Source organism: Euphorbia lathyris, chromosome 3 (assembly GCF_963576675.1).
Source record: "Euphorbia lathyris chromosome 3, ddEupLath1.1, whole genome shotgun sequence".
NCBI lineage: Eukaryota > Viridiplantae > Streptophyta > Magnoliopsida > Malpighiales > Euphorbiaceae > Euphorbia > Euphorbia lathyris.
The window spans coordinates 102,811,838-102,834,012 of record NC_088912.1 but is presented as its reverse complement, the minus strand read 5'-3'; the positions used below and the strand labels follow the sequence as shown (position 1 = coordinate 102,834,012).

Sequence of the window (22,175 nt, the reverse complement as noted above, 5' to 3'; positions counted from 1 at the left end):
TAAATTCATAATTTAAGCAACCTAATCACTCTCTCTACAATCTTCTACCAACTAACGAAAAACTCATTTGATCAAAGATGAAGAATTTAGGTCAGAAACCACAAGTTTTTGGAATCCCAATCACAACTGCAGGAAAGCCAGTTAAGAGAATGCCAAGACTTTTGCTTGAAAATGCTACCCAAGGCTATGTTCCAACTCCTGCTCATCAATCCCTCACTGTCAAGCAAGGTAATCTATTTGCGACAGAATTTACCGACGGATATTTCTGCCGTGAGGATGTTTTTTCTTGTAGTGTCTCTTTCTTATTACTTACATGAGAAAATGATGGGTTTTTACTAATCTGATAGTTTTAATCATTTTGCAGACAAGCTAGACTCGGTGATTCAGAGGATGAACAAGCTAGGGAAAAAAGCTGACAAATTTGCTCACGGAATCCGAGAACATGGTAAGTTGTATTAAGAGTCATCAAAATTGGTTAACAGTGGCGGAGCAAGAACAAAATAGTCGGGGTCAATTGATGAAAATGTTTTAAGAATTACAGACAGAAATTTCTGTCCATTTCAAAATTTATAGTACATTTGGCAACGGAAATATCCGTCTTGGATGCTTAGTCCCACAAAATGTTTGTAGCTTTTAACACATTTTCATCAATCGAGTATTGGCTACAATGGCGGGGCGAGAACAAATTACTCGATTGATGAAAATGTGTTAAAAGCTACAAACTTCTTGTTACACTAAGCATTCGTTACAGATATTTCCGTTGCCAAACCTACTATAAATTTTGTATTTCTGACAGAAATGTCTAATTCTTTATTTTTTCCTTGAGTTGGGAGTCAGTAGACCCTCCATGACCCTCTTCCTCCGCCCCTGGTCAATGAAATTAAAATTTGTGAAAAAAATGGAGTTTGATGGCTGAAATTGATCATTTTCTGAATTTGTTGGATTGCAGTGAGATTGGGAAGCAAAATCACAGAAACCCTGAAGGGAAAGTTGAGCTTAGGTGCAAGATTAATTAAAGTAGGAGGAGTTAAGAAAGTATTCAGGCAGTTATTTAGTGTTAGAGAAGGAGAAATATTGTTGAAAGCTTGTCAATGTTACTTGTCAACAACATCTGGTCCTCTTGCTGGCCTTCTCTTTATCTCAACTCAAAAGATTGCCTTCTGCAGTGAGAGATCAATCAAAATGACTTCTTCCGATGGAAAATCCGTCAGAATCCATTACAAGGTAATATTCTAAAAACAACAAGTTCTAATACATCCCTAGTCCCCGAAACTTGTCCGGAAAAATCTTATCATGAAAACCATTGATTACCTCTTTGAAAATGTTTAAAGTGACATGATTGAACCCCGAGCCTTACATGACAGAGCAAGTAAATATCCTTATTGAGCAATGTTAAGAATTGAAGCTAAAGATACTAATTTTTGCAGGTAGTGATACCATTAATGAAGATAAAGACAGCAAACCAAAGTGAAAATGTGAAGATGGCATCAGAGAAGTACATAGAAATAGTAACTGTTGATGATTTTGATTTCTGGTTTATGGGTTTCTTCAATTATCAGAAAGCTTTCAACCATCTTCAACAAGCACTTTCTCAAAGCTTTGACGACCAAATGAGATGATTTAGTATAAGCAAGTCAACCCCTTTTGTTCCCTTTTGTTTATGAGATGTAATTAAGAAGCAAGATCACATGTCAACAAGATTAGTTGACAGGAGAAATTGTAAAGAAGTACTATTAATGAGAATTGTATAGGAATTTGCATACATTGTGATAATTAAGCATCGATTAACAAAGCATAAATATGATGTATAACCCTAAAAATTAACCCATGCATGATGCATTGACATAACAACGTTAGACAATTGATCTAAATGAGAGTTATCTCTATTGATTTTGTAAGTTTAAAGGATAATATTATAGATCTGTTGACTAAAGGGTTAGATCGATATCAAGTTGAAAATATATTGAAAGGAATGGAACTCAACCTATTAGAATTTAAAGTTCTTTGTGAAGGAAAATCCGACATTGTTGACCCGAGATCCTAAGATTAAGTTTCAAGGGACAATCTAATTGCTTAGATTTTAGGCCTAATACATTACTGATGGGAGAAACACGGAGAGCGACTAGACTAGAGCGGGATATGATATACGATTACGATCTTTCCGCGGGCTCTCTTACTTAGGGGAAAGTGTACCCCGTCGTATCAAGTAATAAATCTGGTTAAGTCCAGGTATCGAATCCATGGGATTTATACCTACAAGTATTAAACTACTCGGTTCTATACGTTATCTACGCGGTGAATACTTTAGCTTTGGGTTTGGGTGACAATTACAACTACTCCTAAACTATGGTGAAATAGACTTTTGTAGTTCAAACTCTAACGAAGTGATACGGGTAATGATAAGTTATAACATACGAGAAACAATTCAAAATATATACCATTAATAATTTACTCTTGCAAAGACGACTATCTATAGACCGAACAACTCCGTGAGGTTCTTAGGTCGTGATTCCCTCTTAAGGCGACTCTAATTCTTAGGATCAGAAACTAGGGCCTGTAAGTTCCGTGGCTCGTCAATTCCTACGGTTTTCGGATTGTCAACTCCGGCGAGGCAACACGTATGTGAATCCTAATAGATTTCGGAACTCGTAAGTGACCTACACAATAATCAATTATAAGTATCGAAGCAAGTAATAAACATCAATATGTATAGTGAAATTGAAATTGTAAATCATATATTATAAATGTGGCATGAGTAAATACGGAATACAACCAAGCCTAGTACATAGGAAGAGTACAAGCTAATTAACAAGTAGAAAGGGAAGAAGAATCGGCCCTTAGAACTAGCTAACCGGACTCAAAGTCGTCTCGTAGGACTTGGAAGTGGAACTCTCGAGCTTGGGGAATGAGGATGGAACGGAACTTCGACGGAGTAACGGAATAAATACACAAGCTCTTAAGGTGATAAAGTTTTATTACAGAAAATCTGAATGCCTAAATGAGTGCCAAACACTCCTATTTATACACATCAAGTTCGGGGGCATAATCATAATTTTAGTTTTTTTTAATTTAATTTCAATTTTTATGATACCATTCATTCTCATTATAGTTATGGAAAAGGTTTTTAACGAAAATATTTTATATTCTCATTATATATAAAATGCGAAAGTATTTCTCATTCAATGAGAATATTTCTGAAAGAAAATCCGAAAAGTAAAATTTTTGATTATTAATACTTAATGATATTATTTCCTTTCATTATATATATCTTTTTATGACAATATTTTTAGTATCATTATTTTCTTTTCATTATAGCTTAATTTGTGTCAGCGACACGACTTGATTTCAGTTCATGTTAGCCGACTCCGAATCATTTCGGGACTAAGGCTTTGTTGTTGTTATTGTTGTAGTGGTCCGCATGCTCTCTCAATCCTAATGCAAAATGGGCAATATAACTTAATGGTGACGGTTTTGTGGCGAGATAGGAAAAAACGGGTGCTATTAATTGTTTGGCCAAATGCCTAGTCATCAACACCTTAGCTTGATTGAAGATATAAAAAAAAATATAAAGCGGATAAAATCTCTAACAAGAAAAAGTGTTTTAGTCCAATTAAGTTGTGTATTTGTGAGGCATTGATGTCAAGTTTTCAACAATGCAATCCCATGTGCGTACTTTCTTTCCTTTCTAACATTTCTTATCCCTTTTGTAAAATTGGACTTTTTAACATCTATACTAAAAAGATTAAAAAGATATAGTTGATAGAATTTGATCCTTTACAAGGCAAGGAATCAGAGATGTATATTCGCGTGATTCCAGAACTCTCCTCCGATTAGTCTATATGGCTTGACGGTTGTGCATCTTCGCAACACATATCCTTACTTCCTCTAATGTAACCAAATGTCTAACTTAGTATTCTGAACACCTATTTTGTACACATTTTATTCTAAAGAAAGATCCGCAAAAAACATTATCCAAGAAAAAGCAGGCAGTTATTTTGTTTGTTTAATGAAATCTAACTGCCTCGATTGATCCAACACAACACATGATTTTATAAAGTACTTTTATGGTCTCTTTTATTATAGAAAATGAAGTGTTAGGTTAATGGTTGCTGCCATCAGAAAGCTATATTGCAACCTCAAAAGTCCTTATCAACACACGTTTACACAGTCAGTATATACAAAAGAAAATTAAGTAAAATATAAATGGTGTTTGTTGGAATTTATGGTATATCTCTAACTCAACTGTCTCAATTAATGAGGAAAGAGTGAGATTTTTATAAATTCCCCAAATCAAATTGAGAAAATAGTAGTTTTAGCTCTTCTATTTTATAAAGTTTATCAATTTAGCTCGTTTATTTGTTTACGAATTTTATTCGTGACCACCTCCTTAAGTATGTTCATGAACTTTGCTTGAAACAATTTATCAATTATGTTCATAAGCTACATAGTTTTGAAACTTACAAAATTGAAGTTTCACACAAAACTAAGTAGTTTTACATTCTCTACATAGAAATACTATAATTAAAAAAGAATCCAATCGAGCTACTCACGAGCCACATAAACATTATAATTGAGTGTGTTTATGTGCATGTTCAGGAGTATTCTCGCGATTTTTCCAACCGAGTTTCGCATGCTCAACATCTGTCCATTTACGAATTGCGCCTCAAAAGCATGCTCAAGCTTGGCTGGTTTAAAATCGAGTCGAACACGGTCAAGTTTTTATCAAGTCAAACGCTGAACTACTTATGAATTGCTCGGTTCATTTACAATCCTAATTAATTAGAGCAAAACACCAAAAAAGAGAACCAAGCGGACATTATTTGTGCTTTAGCATCCACGTGTAAAACAGTGCCATTTTAAATCTATCATTTACTGCACAGTTTAATTTCAAGCTTGGCCACTTTTTTCCATGTGCAACTTCATTTTTAGTCAGCATTTAAAGGTTCTAGTCATCCATATTGACTAGATGATCGTATCAAATAAAAATACATTCCTCTACTTATGAATAGGCTTTTTTTTATCAATCTCAAAACTGATTTATCCGATAACAAAGGCCTAGAAGTTGTTATTTTATTCCAAACAAATGGTGACTGCAAAACACAATGATAGAATGTTTTCACTGAGAATAAAGAGAATAATCAAAATCGAATCAATGGTCTACAGGAAATAGAAATGGATATTCAAATTTGGAAAAAACAAGAAATGGGCCTACAATTTCTTCTCTTGAAAGCAATAAAAATGTAATATTTTCTTAAAAATATATACATCATGTCTGAGTCAAGATGTCTGCCTTTGCAATCGTGGATGATCAATTGCTGACTCATGTAAGCAAAGCAAAACTTAAGTATCACCTAACTCAAATATCCTTTTCTATATATACTTAGCACAAAATTCATATTTTCATCTACCAAATTCAGCAACCTAATCATCACTCTCTCTACAATCTTCTTCCTACCAAATTCATATTTTGATAAAAGATGAAGATTTTAGCTCAGAAAGCACAAGTTTTTGGAATCCCAATCACAAGTTCAGCAAAGCCAGTTAAGAGAATGCCAAGACTTTTGCTTGGAAATGCTACCCAAGGCTATGTTCCAACTCCTGCTCATCAATCCCTCACTGTCAAGCAAGGTAATTACATCATTTACTACGGATATTTCCTCGGTGATGAGTTTTTTCTTGTAGTGTCTCTTTCTTACTTCCATGAAAAACATGATGGGGTTTTTCTAATCTGCTAGCTTTAATATGTTGCAGACAAGCTAGACTCAGTGATTCAGAGGATGAACAAACTAGGGAAAAAAGCTGACAAATTTGCACATGGAATCCGAGAGCATGGTAAGTTGTATTAAGACTAATCAAAACAGTGGTGTAGCGAGAATAAAATACTTGGGTCAATTGATGAAAATTTGTTAGTAATTTATCAACTTTTTGTGGGACTAAGCATGGGCGACGGATATTTCCGTCAAGATTATGCCAAATTCATTACTAAGTTTGAATTTGGCAACAGAAATTGTTGTCCCTAATCCTATTTCTTCTTTATTTTTTCACCAAGTTGAAAGTCAGTAAACCCTTTGTGACCCTCTTCCTCCGCCCCTATAGTCAATTGGATTCACTTACTAAAATTTACAAAGGTGTTGAAGGTTACAAACTTTTTAAGGCACTAAGCATCAGTGACGGACATATTCTGTCAACTGATGCTAAATCCAACAAAAATTACTCATTTAGCGATGGAAAATCCGTCAGTAATTTTAACGATGTCAATAGACTCTCCGTGACCCCTTCCTTTGACACTAATTAATCGGATTCACTTACTAAAATTGTTAAAAAATTGAGTTTGATGGCTGAATTTGATCACTTTTTTAATTTGTTTGATTGCAGTGAGATTGGGGAGCAAAATAACAGAAACCCTGAAAGGAAAGTTGAGCTTAGGTGCAAGAATAATTAAAGTAGGAGGAGTTAAGAAAGTATTCAGGCAGTTATTTAGTGTTAGAGAAGGAGAAATATTGTTGAAAGCTTGCCAATGTTACTTGTCAACAACAGCTGGTCCTCTTGCTGGCCTTCTCTTTATCTCATCTGAAAAGATTGCCTTCTGTAGTGAGAGATCAATCAAAATGTCTTCTTCCGATGGAAAATTCGTAAGAATCCATTACAAGGTAATATTCTAAAAAGTTCTTAGTCCCTGAAACTTGTCGGGAAAAATCTTATGATAAAAACGATGGATTAGCTTCTTAAAGTTGTTTAAAGTGACATGATTATACCACAAGTCTTACATGACAGTAAAGCGCACGTCACTTTAAACAAGTTCAGGAGTGAATCACGTTAAGAAAGTTTAAGAAGTTAATTGGTGGTTAGTAAATCTCATTTGTTTGAGCAATGTTAAGAATTGAAGCTAAAGATTCTAATTTTTGCAGGTAGTGATCCCATTAAGGAAGATAAAGACAGCAAACCAAAGTGAAAATGTAAAGAAGCCATCACAGAAGTACATACAAATAGTTAGTGTTGATGATTTTGATTTCTGGTTTATGGGTTTCTTCAATTATCAAAAAGCTTTCAACCATCTTCAGCAAGCACTTTCTCAAAGCTTTGACAGCTAAAAATCAATCAAATGAGATGATTTAGTATAAGCAAGACCTTGAAGTCAACCCCTTTTATTCATGGGATGTAACTAAGAAGCAAGATCACATGTCAACAACATTAGTTGACAGAAAAAATTGTACAGAAAAAGTTTTATTAATGAGAAGTTTTTCATTCTTATTTGGACACAAATCTAATTGGAATCACATAGTGTTATTGTGTTTATGTCATTCTATGTTAGCACGGACACTCCTCTTTTAGTAGCCTTTTTGCGATTCGTGTCCGTGCCTGTTTTCGTACGAAGGTTATGTTTTAAAAATACGTTTCACACATGTCTGGTTCTGTGCCTGTGATAGATGCCTTCTAGTGCTATAAGCTTTACTGAACAAGCAGCATCATCTTGTGTTTAGAGGCGGAGGGAGCAGGAGCTTTCTATGTTTCGTGTATCCGTTTTGGTTTTTAGGTTAGGTTTTAAAAATAACATTTCACGTTGTCGGGTTCCTTGTCTGTGCAATATAGGTGTCTTCACTAGTGTAAAAAATGGTCTTTGGTGATACCTTATTGGCAACAGTTTCTATAAAAAAAACCGATGTCAAAGGTCTTTGGGGGTCGGTTGTCTTAAACTGTTTATCTTTGGCATCGGTGTTTACTATAAACCGTTGCCTAAGATCTTACTTTTGGCATCAGTTTTAGAATAAAAACCGATGTTATTATCATTGGCATCGTTTTTTGCTTTTTACTATCAATCGTTGCCAAAGATCTTACTTTTGGCAGCGGTTTTTTTATTAAAACCGATGCCATTGGCGCTCTTTGACAACAGTTTTAATTAAAAACCATTGCCAAAGGTAAACTCTTTGACGTCGATTGTACAACCAACGTCAGGCAATGGCGTCGCTTCTTTGGCAACGGTTTTAAAACCGACCCTTAAGGGAAACAAACGTTGCCAAAGACTGCTTTTGCACTAAGCAGTAGCATCTTGTGGTTAGAGGCGGCGGGAGTGGAACTTTTTGTGTTTCGTGTCCGTTTGAAGGTTATGTTTTAAGAATAATGTTTCACGTTGTCTGGTTCCTTGTTTGTGCAATATAGGTGCCTTCTAGTGCTATAGAGCTTAACAAACTAATTAAGCCCTAGCATCTTGTGTTTAGAGGTCGAGGGAGCGGGACCTTTTTGCGTTTTGTGTTCGTGTCCATTTCCGTTTGAAGATTATGTTTTAAAAATAACATTTCACGATATCTGATTCCGTGCCCGTGCAACATAGGTGCTCGAATTAGAGAGGTTGCAAAGTTATTGTTAGAGTAAAGTAGAAAAATAAATCATGTGGTTTAAATGTTTGCAAATAGAGATTTTGTGCTTTGTGCAGTTTACAAACTCAGTCATTCCGTCAAACATACGATTTACCCCAAAATGAAGCGATTTGGAAGAATTAAAAAGATTGACTTTGCAAATTACCCAAAATACAATGTCCGACTTTTGACAAAAAAAAATGACTCAAATTCATTTAACTGCAAATTTCACAAAGCACAGAACCTTAATTTGTAAACATTTAAACCACAAAAACTGTTTTTACTAATCATTAAAACTATAAGGTTTATTTTTATACTTTTCTCTTATTATTATTTTTTGTTATAACTAGAGCAATTCTGTCCTAAGTACGTGTATATTTTACACCAATCAAATTGTTAGCGAACTTTTATAACAAATTTGACACTTTGAATTGTCGCGTATTTGACACCTCGAATTGTCGCCTAGTGCTAGTTAGGGCTGTAATCAAGCCGAGTCGAACCCAGCCGAGTTTTGCTATGCTCAAGCTCTGCTCGCTATAAAATTAACGAGATCAAGCCTGAGCCAAGCTTTGGCTTGCTCAAGCTCAGCTCAGCTCAGCTCATTAGAAAATAAACGAGCTCGAGCCGAGCTTTGAGCTTGTTTCGAGCCCAAAATCCTCTTTGAATTTGGTTTATTAAGAAAATTATCTAATAATGAATTGTTTCGAGCTGAACACTGAGCCGCTCATGAGCGGCTCAGCTCATTTACAACCCTAGTGCTAGTGTAGATTAAATAGAACAAAATTTGTATTGTATTGTGATATTTAGTTTGCTGATGTGGCAAACTAAACTCACACTTTTTATATGACTGATACAGGGTCTATATATACCTGTAATCATCACACTATATTTCAATAAGATGAATTTCTATTTTCTTTCTTCTATCTGATCTTTTCATTTGTACAAGATGGTATCAGAGCTTATGGAAGCACAGATCTGATTTCACCATTATTCCTCGCAAATGACGAAGAAAAATAGAAACTACCTTCGTGCTCTGCAAACGCAAGAAGATGGTCATGAAACTGATGTAACTGATTCATCGGAAGATGAGGCTGAAGCAAAATCAACTTCTCCTCAAAAATCAACTACTGCAAAATCGAATCACGATGGCTTGAAATCAGATCTCGCACAAGATCTGACAGAAAAGAAAATTAGGTCAAAAATACGATCATTAAGCTTTTCCAACCAGGTTGATTCTTTTGGATCGTTATCTGTCACTGATAATCCTAGTCTCGTTCTTGTAAGTACTGTTCTTACAGGAAATGCTAACTACATACCTTGGAGTCATTCTATGACTCATGCTCTGCGTGCAAAACGTAGATTGAATTTCATCTTATGTGATACATCTCCCAAGACAGATGCACCTGACTATGAACGCTGGGCAGAATTAGATAGTCTTGTCTTTTCCTGGTTGTTTAACTCTATATCCAAAGAAATAGCTGATGCTTTTCTGTATGCAGTTTCTGCTCGAGCACTTTGGCTTGAACTGCAACAGCGATTTGGAGAACATAACGGATTGCAGCTCTTCCATCTGAAACAAGAGCTTAGCAAAGTCATTCAAAGCAGTCACTCCATATCGTCTTACTTCATGAAATTGAAGCGCTTATGGGATGAAATTTCAATATTACAACCTTTTCAGAATTGCGATTGTGGAGGATCTAGATCTCTGTTTCAGACTCAATGTGAAACTAATCGGGTGATGCAATTCTTATCAGGTTTGAATCCTGAGTATGAACATGTTAGCAATCAAATATTGTTGATGGATCCAATTCCACATATCAATAATGCTTATTCGATGGTTCAAAGAGTGGAAACACAGAGAGGATATGTCGCAGATAATCAGGTTGATTTTGTTAATGCTGTGGCACAAGGACATTTCAAACAGAGTTCATCCAAGCCAGATCCTCGCAAGAAAAAGCAATTTCCTAATTCAAGAGAAGATAAACAAGACAAGTTTTGCACTCATTGCAAACGCCACAAGCATGTGAAGGAAGAATGTTTCTTACTCCATGGATTTCCTGATTGGTACAAGGGGAAGAAACCTGGAAGTACCCCAGCAAATACTGCTAATAGTAGTGGTTCTAGTTCCGGCACGAAATCAGCAACTGTTGCTTTTGCAAATGCACGTGACATAGAGACACCTCTGGATGACAATAGTGATGTTGAGAGTGATGAAGAATGTTTTGCAGGAAATAAAACTATGGAGAAGGGAGTTATGAAGCTTGTTCAGAAGGAGTTAGCCAGACTTCTTCGAGGTAAAGCAAATACAGATACCAAGCCTGCTTTCACAGCTTTTGCATCTAGTGGTAAGTTTTCTGATGTTGCTTTATCTGTGCACACACATAATTCTTCATCAACTGTATGGATAGTAGATTCAGGAGCATCTACACATATGTGTAATAACCTGAAATTATTCTCTCATCAAGAGAAGTTAACGCATTCCAGAAATGTGTATTTGCCTGATGGACAAGAGCAACAAGTGCTCGTCAAAGGCACTGTGATTCTGAGCAATGATCTCAAGTTACAAAACGTACTTTATGTGCCAAGTTTTGAATTCAATCTTCTCTCAGTGGGCCAGTTATTGACTGATAGTAAAATATTAATTCAGTTTCATACTTCACATTGTGTGCTACAGGACCAGGACTCTAATCATATATTGGCAGTTGGATTTTACCAAAATGGACTCTACATCTTACATCAGGCATCATTTCATCAGAGTATTTTGCAGCAGTATGTTAGTGCTTCTCAACTATATGTTAATCACATTAGAGATTCCAATGTTAATGATATCTGGCATCTTCGACTAGGACATGTAGCCTTTGGCACTTTAGCTAAACTGTTTGGTTTTAATTCTATTCCTCATGTATCAGTCTGTGAAGTTTGTCATACTGCTAAACAAACTAGAAAGACTTTTCCTAATAGTTCAATTAAAACATTATCTTGTTTTGAACTTCTACACATTGATGTCTGGGGTCCTTATAGCACACCAGCAACTAAAGGGGAAAGATATGTGCTAACTATTGTTGATGACTTTTCTAGAGTTACCTGGACTTTGCTTTTTCATCACAAATCCCAAGTTGCAACTCTGTTGGATAATTTTTTAAAAATGATTTCAGTTCAGTTTGCTACATCTGTCAAGAGAGTCAGATCCGACAATGGTACTGAATTCATCAGTAGGAACACACAACAAGTCTTTGGTTCCTATGGAATTCTACATGAGAGAACTTGCGTCCACACACCACAACAAAATGGGGTTGTGGAACGCAAGCATAGACATCTTGCTGAAATTGCAAGAGCATTGCTACAACAAGGTCATCTGTCACATAAATACTGGGGGGAAGCTATTCTTCATGCCACTCATATAATCAATGTTCTTCCTACTCGAATTCTCAAGTGGAAGAGTCCTTTGTTCATCTTGACAGGTCAACAACCTAGCTTAGAGAAATTCAAAGTTTTTGGTTGTCTCTGTTACATAACCAATACTAAACCTCATAAAACTAAGTTTGAGGTCAGGGCCTATAAAGCAATCTATATGGGAGTTGCCCCTGGGCAAAAGGGTTTTAAGGTCCTTAACTTAGATACACAAAAGTTTTGTGTTTCCAGGGATATTGAATTCTATGAATCAATCTTCCCTTTTCAAAATGAGACTCCACCTTTATTAGCTTCTCCCAATGTCTCACTTGCAGACCCCATTATCATACCTCTTCCTAATCCTTCTATCTCAGATTCCTCTCCTATACCTTCTGCTTCTTCTTCTTCACTTCCTTCTTTCAAAAATGATAATATTTCACATACTGATTCTTCTACTCCAGTTATGTCCCATAAATCAGTTTCATCAAAAATTCTTGTTTCTCCTCAATCCTCCTCTACTTTACAATCTCCTATTCAACCTCCTGTAAGACAATCAATGAGACCTCATAAACCACCTTTGTGGCATAATGATTTCATTGTTAATGCAGCTCACACTAGTAGTAATCTTTCTCAAGTGACTTTTACCCCTCATTATCATGCTTTCCTAACTCAGATTTCCAAAGTCAAGGAACCTCAAACTTATGTTGAAGCTAAGAAGGATCCTGCTTGGATTGCTGCTATGGATGTTGAACTCACAGCCCTTGAGCAGAATAACACTTGGACTCTTACAACCTTACCTTATGGCAAGAACACTATCACCTCTAGATGGGTTTTTCATGTGAAGTACAAGTCAGATGGGTCTGTGGAAAGGTTCAAGGCCAGGCTGGTTGCTAAGGGGTATAAACAAAAATATGGAGTTGATTATACTGAGAGTTTTTCTCCGGTGACTAAAGTGGTTACGGTTAGAACTTTTCTTGCTATTGCTGCAGCGAAAGGGTGGCCAATTCACCAAGTAGATATCAATAATGCATATCTACATGGTTTTGTGGATGAAGAGATTTATTTAGAGCCACCAGAAGGGTACAGTAAGGCTAAATCAGGACAAGTTTGCAAGTTAAATAAGTCACTCTATGGATTGAAACAGGCAGGGAGGCAATGGTATAAGGAATTCACAAATAAGTTGCTTGAATTGGGTTTTACAAAGTCATATCATGATTATTGTTTGTTTACTAAAACTACAGCAACTAATTTCCTTGTGATTGTAATATATGTTGATGATGCATTGATCACTTGATCTTCGGAGGTTCTAATTGATGAAGTGAAAAAGGAGTTGGACAGAGTTTTTACCATTAAAGATTTAGGCTATGCAAAATTCTTCTTGGGAGTGGAGTTGGCAAGATCTTATGATGGTCTGTTCTTATCTCAACAGAAATACATTTCTGAGTTAATTGCAGATGCAGGTTTAACTGAAACTAAAGAAGTTTCCAGCCCTATGCCTACACGTTTTAAGTTTGATGATAATTCAGATTTTTGTTCTAAACCAGAAAGATACAGAAGAATAGTGGGCAGATTACTTTATCTAGGCTTTACTAGGCCAGATATCTCTTTTATCACACAACAGCTTAGCCAATTCATGAATGCTCCTACTGAAGTTCATATGCAAATAGCACTACATGTGCTAAAGTATTTAAAAGGAACAGTTAAGCTAGGATTGTTTTATCCTACAGAAAATGAATTGACAATTAGCAGTTATTGTGATTCTGATTGGGGGAGATGCAAGATAACTAGAAAATCTGTTACAGGATATTGCATCTTGCTAGGAAAGGCACTGATATCCTGGAAATCCAAGAAACAGTCCACTGTAAGTCGTTCTTCTGCAGAGGCAGAATATAGAGCTATGGCTACAACCGTATGTGAACTCAAATGGTTAAGTTTTCTACTTGGAGAATTTAAAATACCAGTTCAGCTGCCAATACCATTACACTGTGACAATCAATCAGCTATATATATAGCTGCTAATCCAGTGTTCCACGAACAAACAAAACACATTGACATTGATTGTCATATTGTGAGAGACCAGTATGTGAATGGGTTCATAGATACTCCTTATGTTCATACAAAGCTACAACTTGCTGACTTCCTTACAAAGCCTATAACTAGTTCTTTTATGTTATCAGTTTTATACAAGCTTGGAATGCGATTTGCAGAATCACAAGCTTGAGAGGGAAGTGTAGATTAAATAGAACAAAATTTGTATTGTATTGTGATATTTAGTTTGCTGATGTGGCAAACTAAACTCACACTTTTTGTATGACTGATACAGGGTCTATATATACCTGTAATCATCACACTATATTTCAATAAGATGAATTTCTGTTTTCTTTCTTCTATCTGATCTTTTCATTTGTACAAGAGCTAGTCACCATCTTTAGTTGTCGATTGCTGCCTCTACCGATTCTAATCGCTCTTTATAACCGCTAAAGGTTAACGGAGCACCGCGAGACACTATATCATGGTTCCATCACTGTTTGAATTGTCGTGTATTTGAGACCTCGAATCGTCGCCTAGTGCTAGTCACCATCTTTAGTTATCGATTGCTGCCTCTACCTATTCTAATTGCTCTTTATAACCGGCAAAGGTTAACGAAAGCACCACGAGACACTATATCTCGGTTCGGTCCTCATTTATATTAGATAATATAAATGTAAGAAAAATGATAATTGTATCAATCAAATTATCTCTCCAAATCATTGAGTTGGCAGACACCAGAATATTCTCTTAGCATCAGGAATAATTTATGGAATCATTCATTTAATACTAGCAATAAGTGCATTACAAAGTTGCCTTCTTTATACAATTTTAATTTAATAATTAGATGCATCTGAATTAAAAATAAAATAAAACAGAAACCAAACAAAAAATACTAACCACATGATTAAAGTTAATAAAAAGATAAAGAGAAAGTAGGATCATAAAGGGTAAATTCGGAAAGAAAAAAAACCATTATGAGCGACTTTTTATCATTTGCATGTCAGTAAAAAAAAAAAATCCAAGCAGGATATGGTACTAAATATCTTTAAGATCCCGTTTATTTTACCTGTTATTTGTTGTTACGATTTGCGATTACATTTTACAAACTGTTTTTCTAAAAAATGAAGAATTCACTCCTGTTAGAACAAAAAAAATGCTTAATACATCATTTACCCTTGAACTTGTCCAAAAAACTTGATTGGCTCCTGAACTTTCAAATTGTTCCGATAGACCCTTGAACTTATATAAAATGTTCAGTTAGCCCATAAACTTGCTTAAAACGTAATCAATTAATCACTCGGTTGTAAAAAAAGTAAGTTAAATTCGAAGCTTATGTTACACGCATCTTTAAAAAGTAAAACGATTAATGTCAGGATATGCGATTCTAATATTAGAGAAAGAAAAAGCATTATAGTTGAACAAGTAAGAACTTTTATTTTATCTATTTTGTAAATTATGTAATAACATTCTACCGCACGTGCAATTCCACATTTAACTTATTTTTTTACAACCGAGTGATTAATTTATTATTTTTACGTAAGTTTAGGAGACTAAATGAACATTTTATTTTATGCAAATTCAGATGAGCTATCTAGACACTTTGAAAGTTTAAAGGGACAATCAAGCTTTTGGACAAGTTCGAAAGACAAATAATGTATTAAGCCCAAAAAAAAAATTGTTTTTCAAGTATAAAACAACAATAGTAATTACCTAACCAAACACCGAAATCTCTCTAATCCGTATAATTTTATAATTTTCAATTTTAAGATCATTAACGATCACTTTTATAATGTCAAACTAAAAAATTATCATTTTTAGCAAAGCAAAAACCTCAATCATCGCAAACAAAAGCCATAGAGATATTAAAAAAAAAAAAAAAAAAAAAAAAAAAAAAAAAAGTGTAATCACAATGTTTTTTTTTTTTGGAATTTACCCATAAATATACAAAGATAATTAACATCTTAACATCACCATTAAGAAACAGAGCAAAAACCAAAAATAAAAAATAAATAAAAGTAATCACCAGAGAAATATATATCAACATCTCACAAAACATAAATCTTCTCCATAATCTCAATCCATGGCATTCTGAATGTCCGTTCGGTTCTCCTTTTTTAAGTCGCTTTTTCTTGTTTTACTCCAAACGATAGATATAAAGTGTATAGCTCGGATTGAGAAACACCTTCAACTAATATCTAACAGCAAAATGCCCAGAGTCTCAAACTAGAACGTCCGGTTCATTTAAGCTGCCTGTGTAATTTACTTTACAAAATTCAGGGAATTGCAAACCAGCCTCGTCAAAACCGGACTTTGTAACATGAGGGCAAGACCTCACATCAAGGTATTCTAAAGCCTTGCACTTCCCCAATAGCATGGCTATCCCGGTTATGGTTATCTTCGGACAGTTGCTGACCTTCAGAACCTTCAGCTTCAGTTCAGTTTCTGCAGTTCCTAAACCTCGAAATGCAGCATCTGTGATCTCCTCGCAGCAACCGATGTCGAGAGCCTCGAGACTTCTGCATTCGTTGAGGATACAATTCAATGAAGAGTCTGAAATATTTAAACACCAATCCATCCGCAAAATCTTCAAACTATTCTTACAGGCCGAGGCTAATGATTTCATAGATACATCAGAGACGTCTCGACAGCCACCGATTATAAGGGTCTCGAGATTATTGCAGAATTTGGCTACAGATGTTATGGATTCATCCCCAACTCTGTAGCAATCTAACAACTTCAGTGTCTTGAGATAAGACGAGCAGGCCTTCGAAAGATTGGAAATCCCGATGTCTCCAACATTGCTGCATTTGTTGATGTCTAAGAACTGGATCCGGCGACAACCTTTAACGAGATCTGTAAGGCCGTTGTCTGTTATGTTTGGACATCCTTGGAGGCCTAACTCCTGTAGATCACGGCAGTTTTTGGAGAGCGATTTCAACAATTCATCGGTAATAAATCTGCAATTGGTAAGATGGAGACTCCGAAGATCTGTACAACCCTCAGTGACAGCAGATAATCCCTTGTCTGTCAGTTTTCTGCAATAGGATACATCCAAAGACTGTAGTGAAGAAAGATTGCATCCGATTGACCGCATTCCGCTATCCGTAATACCTGGAGTACAAAAGAAATGCTGAATATAAGGAATATACAGAGTAAACATGATCAAGATAATAAAAACAAGATGATTGAGGCAACCTAAAACTGCATTAGAATTTCATTGCAGACTTCTCTCCGATTCAGAAACACGTTCAGCCACAGAGGTAAGGAATAAACAAGAAAGAATTTTAAAAGTCGATTGCCTCCCGAACTTAAAAAACGACCGATTCACTCCTTAAACTTACTTAGACATGACATGTTAGGTCTCTTAGACTTGTCGCCCCCTGAACTTGCTTAAAATGACCTATTGGGCCCTTAAACTTGCTTAAAACAGTGGCAATGAACTTTAAAAAGGCCGATTCACTCCTTAAATGTGCTTAAACATGACATGTTAGGCCTCTTAGACCTATTGCCCCTTAAACTTGCTTCCGACCGATTCACTCCTTAAACCTGCTTACACATGACCTGTTAGGTCTCTAAGACCTATTGCCCCCTGAACTTGCTTAAAATGACCTACTGGACCCTTAAACTTGCTTAAAACAGAGGAAAGGAACTTCAAAAACGACCGATTCACTCCTTCAACGTGTTTAAACATGACCTGTTAGGTCTATTAGACCTACTATTGCTTCCCTCAACTTGCTTAACATGACCTGTTGGACCCTTAAACTTGCTTAAACTGATAAGCGCGGCAACTAGTCCAAATCTCCACTTGCTCTGTCAAGTAGGACTTGACTTAGAGGGTTAATTACGCCACTCTAAGCAACTTCAAGGGGCCTGGCTAAGAGGTAAGATGAATTCAAAGGCCTAATATATGCACAGCCTCTCCAAATTGGCATTAAAAGCCGATTGCGCGCTAACTTGAAAAACGACCTATTCATTCCTTAAACTTGCTTAAACATGATCTGTAAGCTCTCCTAGACCTATTGCCCCGCTGAACTTGCTTAAAATGACTTATTGGGCCCTTTAACTTGCTTAAACTGATAAAACTAGTCTAAATCTCCACTTGCCCTGCCACATAAGACTTGACTCAGGGGGTTAATTATGTCACTCAATGCAACTTTAAGGGTTCATCCGTCAAATGCGTAATGGCATGGCTAAGAGGGAAGATGAAATTCAATGGCCACAGCCTCTCCAAATTGGCTATAAAGGCCAATTGCCCTGGAGCTTAAAAAACGACCGATTCACTTCTTAAACTTGCTTAAACATGACCAGTTAGGTCTCTAAGACCTATAGCCTCCCTAAACTTACTTAAAATGACCTATTGGGCCCTTAAACTTGCTCAAACTGATAAGCGTTTCAACTAGTCTAAATCTCCACTTGCTCTGCCATGGAGGACTTGACTTAGGAGGTTAATTATGCCACTCTAAGCAACTTCAAGGGGTTAATCAGTCAAATGCATAATGGCATGGCTAAGAGGTAAGATGAAATTCAAAGGTCTAATTAAATATATACACAGCCTCTCCAAATTGCCTATAAAAGTCGATTGGCCCACGAACTTAAAAAACGACCGATTCACTCCTTAAAGATGACTGTTAGGTATTTTAGACCTATTGCCCCCTGAACTTGCTTAAAATGACCTAATGGACCTTTAAATTTACTTAAACTGATAAGTTCTTCAAGTAGTCTAAATCTCCACTTGCTCTATCAAGTCCGACATGACTTGGGGGGTTAATTATATCACTCTAAGCAACTTCAAGGGGTTAATCAGTCAATTTTAACTGATAACCGCCTCAACTAGTCCAAATATCCAATTCCTCTGACACGTAGGACTTGACTTAGAGGGTTAATTATGACACTCTAAGCAACTTCAAGGCGTTGATAAGTCAATTTCAAAGTTAGAGTCACTAGATTTTCAAACCAATTCCAGTTTCCTATGATTCAAATTCAGTCCGCTTTATACATTAGAAGCCACATAAACTTAGTCCAAAAAGTTGATTGGACTCCTGAACTTACAAAGTATCTCGCCAGCTCCCCTAAACTTGCTTAAGGTGACATGATTAGCTTCCTAAGTCCACGTAGGGAACATGATTGGATTTGAACAAATTGAAATTTATATCAATTTAAGCAAATTCTGGGACAATAGGCCAATGTAAGCAAGTTCACTGAGACAATATGTCACTCTAAACAAATTAAGGTGGCTAATAGATTACTTTAAGTTCAAGAGGCTAACAAGACACTCTGTGATCCCAGGGCGCAATCAACTTTTTAAGCCAAGATCAGTCTCCTTCATTGTATCATCATGTTAGAGACAGACAACATATGAATAAAACTTGATATTTACATCAACTAAATCACTAGAATTCAAATCCAACACAACCATTTAATCAACAAAACAGAAGCTACTAAGAATTGCACAATCATGAATTTACCTTTACAATTCTGCAATTTGAGAACCCTCAAGCATTTAAACCCACCAGCAATAACAGCAAGATCAGAGTCAGTAACACCAGGATAAAAAGACCTAGAAATTGACTGAGAAAGTTCCAATTCAATCAACCGGGAGAATCTAGCAGCCATCTTCTGAAGCATGTGTGGTCCAGCACGAGCAGCAAGTTTCCTCCTTTCTGTGCTCTGCAAATGGAGCCATCTCTTGCAAACCAGTCCGAAGATTTCCTTATCCTCGTCGTTTTCGAGCATGGACAGAATTGCTCGCAACTCATCGTCTGTCAGCGCCTCGTTTATGCAAATTGAAGAAGCCATCATCGATTGGGGGATACTGAGAGTGGAATCCCAGAAATTTCAATCTTCGGAAGCTTTGGGGATTAGGGTTGATGATAAACCCTAATCTCGCTTTCCTTCCTTTTTCTCCGGGATCGATCCACTTATCAGAACTTGGGAGGATAATAGGACCTAATTATTGTTTTATTAATAACCAAAACTAAGTTGTTGGATTTTAGTTAAATTTCTAGAGTTTGAGTTCAAAACCACTTCTAAGAGACAAGTTTAGAGGTAACGAGACACTCTATCCAGACGAGAGTAGGAATAGGTACACTTTCTCAGATACCCGGTACTATCCGATCCTAATAAAATTGTCGTTACCCTATATAAAAGGGTATATGACGGGTATGGACTCAAAATAATACCCGTGATGGATATAAGATGGATATTTATGTGGTGTTTATTAGAAATGATATAGAAGGTAGGATAGGGATAAAAAAAACACGAGATAAGTTATTCCATATTTGTTTGGGAGATAGAAAAGTGAGACAGACGAGGGATAAGCCTCTTATCCCTCAAATCCTATACGCAAGAGGGGGTGGGATAATGAGGTGAGATAAGCTCTTGCGATTTTAATAGGATGAAAAAGTCCATCTTATCCCTCAAATTAATGTTATGTAGTTTAAATAAGGTTAAAATAGTAAAATGTATTATTTTATTCTTATCTCTATCCCGCATACCAAACGTTGAATAATAATTCTCGACTATCATATTTTTATCATTATCTCAACTATTTATCTTTATCCTTATCACAACCTTTATCCTTATCCTTATCTCAACCTTTATCCTTATCCTACCAAACGCCCCGTTAGAGTACCCACCAATATATATGACTTTCATCCATTGATTTTAGGGATAAGTATCGAAATATGCTTATGGTTTTTGGAGAAGTATCAATTTAGGTTCCACCTACAAAATACTAGCATCAATATAGGTTTAACGTTTAAAAAATGGTATCAACTTAGGCCTCGATAACGGAATGAGACACGTCATTGATATTACTACGTTAAGTTCTGTGGAGGGAGAAATCAGAACTTAATGGAGTAATATCAATGACGTGTCCAATCCATTATCGATGCCTAAATTGGTACAATTTTTTAAACATTAGACATATATTGGTATTATTTTGTACGTTGAGCCTAAATTGATACTTTTCCAAAAATCATAAGTCTATTTTGATACATTATCCCTTGATTTTACCACTAAGCCATTGAATAAGGTTGATTTAGAATTTTTGAATTCGGAATATTTGTTAAATTTGTAGATAAAATTATTTATAGATACTTTATTAAATTTATCTTTTGTTAAATTTGTAATATTTTTGTTTTATGCATTGATCCTCAACGAATAAAAGTACACGCGGGTATCCACGATTTAAATGGGACGGGTATGAGATGCATAAAGTATATCTGTAATGAGACGGATATGGAGAATGAAAAAATATACAGGTAAGGGTTTGGGATTGGCACTACCAGCGGAGACCCTACTCGTTGCTATCAAAATACCCCTAACATCGACGGTTAGGAGCAATTTACCCTAACATTTCAAATGGTGCAATTTTACTCCTAACGTTGGCAGTCAATAGCAATTTTACTTCTAACATTATGCACCAGTTATATATCAGTTAATTCTATAAAAAAAATCACATTTTTTGTGATTTAGTAATAGAATTGGAGATTAATATTTTTAAATTGGACAGGATATTTGGATTTTCTTGTTCAATTCGTACAAAATACAGTATATTTTTTTTTATTTTTTTCACGTTATTCATGTGTGTGTAATTTGTTATTAATGAGCGATAAAATATCGCACATGTGAAGCATAGATGACAAGATTCATGACTGAAAAAACAGTTTGATGAATTATTTTTTAAACTTCCAATTTGTCAACATTTGAACATGTAAAATTGCAATATTATTGATGTTAGAGATAAAATCGGTTATCAATTAAGGGGGAGTTTGGTTGCTCCTTTTCATGCTCCTTTTTGCCTTTTCACTTCAAAATGGAGAGTTTTATGTGTTTGGTTAGTGACCTCCTGTTTGCCTTTTACATCTGAAAAGTAGCATTGGGTGTTTGGTTAGTGATCTCCTGTTTGCCTTTTACACCCGAAAAGCAGCATTTTACAAAAGCAGGGAATCTATGCTTTTTCGAAAAGCAGCCTTTTCAAACAGTAAACAGCAAACTGTAACAGCAACAGCAAATCGTAACAGCAAACAGCAAACCGTAACAACAAACAGCAACAACAAACAGTAGGTAAAACAAACGGGCCCTAACGTTGTGTTATTTTTACACTTTATCCCAAATTAATTTGATAATGCTTGTTTAGTACCAAATAATTTGAATTTTAAATGTTGTACATCTGATTTGGTAGTTGAAGTGCCCCAATTTGTAATAATAACCACCAAATAATTGATATGTAACACCTAATGTTGGACCTAGCAACAAACTTTAATTAAAAAGAAAGCATCCTCTCACACTAATTAAATAATTAGCTATGATTATTAAACTCAATTAAAATAAAAGTACATGATTTATTATTCCATGGGTATTTATAATATAATTTTATTATTGGCTTAATACATCGTT

General features: G+C 35.6%; 3 protein-coding genes across 3 annotated transcripts; 2 read left to right on the top strand and 1 right to left on the bottom strand.

Moving 5' to 3' along the window:
* Positions 1-29: 29 nt before the first annotated feature.
* On the top strand, positions 30-1,802 carry LOC136223654 (GEM-like protein 4). The gene is made up of 4 exons (XM_066011769.1): positions 30-228; positions 365-445; positions 950-1,224; positions 1,428-1,802. Exons 1-4 carry the CDS (start codon positions 78-80, stop codon positions 1,617-1,619), a joined length of 699 nt encoding a protein of 232 aa, XP_065867841.1. The 5' UTR covers positions 30-77; the 3' UTR covers positions 1,620-1,802.
* A 3,591-nt stretch (positions 1,803-5,393) lies between these two features.
* Positions 5,394-7,257, top strand: LOC136223449 (GEM-like protein 4). Its single transcript, XM_066011452.1, has 4 exons — positions 5,394-5,628; positions 5,752-5,832; positions 6,376-6,650; positions 6,909-7,257. Exons 1-4 carry the CDS (start codon positions 5,478-5,480, stop codon positions 7,089-7,091), a joined length of 690 nt encoding a protein of 229 aa, XP_065867524.1. The 5' UTR covers positions 5,394-5,477; the 3' UTR covers positions 7,092-7,257.
* An 8,417-nt stretch (positions 7,258-15,674) lies between these two features.
* LOC136224215 (F-box/LRR-repeat protein 4) lies at positions 15,675-19,786 on the bottom strand. The gene is made up of 2 exons (XM_066012487.1): positions 19,241-19,786; positions 15,675-16,886 (listed from the first exon to the last, which is right to left on the bottom strand). The coding sequence occupies exons 1-2, from the start codon at positions 19,572-19,574 to the stop codon at positions 15,994-15,996; spliced, it is 1,227 nt and encodes a 408-aa protein (XP_065868559.1). The 5' UTR covers positions 19,575-19,786; the 3' UTR covers positions 15,675-15,993.
* Positions 19,787-22,175: the final 2,389 nt, after the last annotated feature.

Coding starts and splice junctions, on each gene's coding strand:
- LOC136224215 (XM_066012487.1), bottom strand. CDS start 19,574: ATGATGGCTTCTTCAATTTGCATAAACGAGGCGCTGACAGACGATGAG. Junction 16,887..19,240: donor CAAATTGCAGAATTGTAAAG/GTAAATTCATGA, acceptor TTTGTACTCCAG/GTATTACGGATAGCGGAATG.
- LOC136223654 (XM_066011769.1), top strand. CDS start 78: ATGAAGAATTTAGGTCAGAAACCACAAGTTTTTGGAATCCCAATCACA. Junction 446..949: donor TCACGGAATCCGAGAACATG/GTAAGTTGTATT, acceptor GTTGGATTGCAG/TGAGATTGGGAAGCAAAATC. Junction 1,225..1,427: donor CCGTCAGAATCCATTACAAG/GTAATATTCTAA, acceptor TAATTTTTGCAG/GTAGTGATACCATTAATGAA.
- LOC136223449 (XM_066011452.1), top strand. CDS start 5,478: ATGAAGATTTTAGCTCAGAAAGCACAAGTTTTTGGAATCCCAATCACA. Junction 5,629..5,751: donor ATCCCTCACTGTCAAGCAAG/GTAATTACATCA, acceptor AATATGTTGCAG/ACAAGCTAGACTCAGTGATT. Junction 6,651..6,908: donor TCGTAAGAATCCATTACAAG/GTAATATTCTAA, acceptor TAATTTTTGCAG/GTAGTGATCCCATTAAGGAA.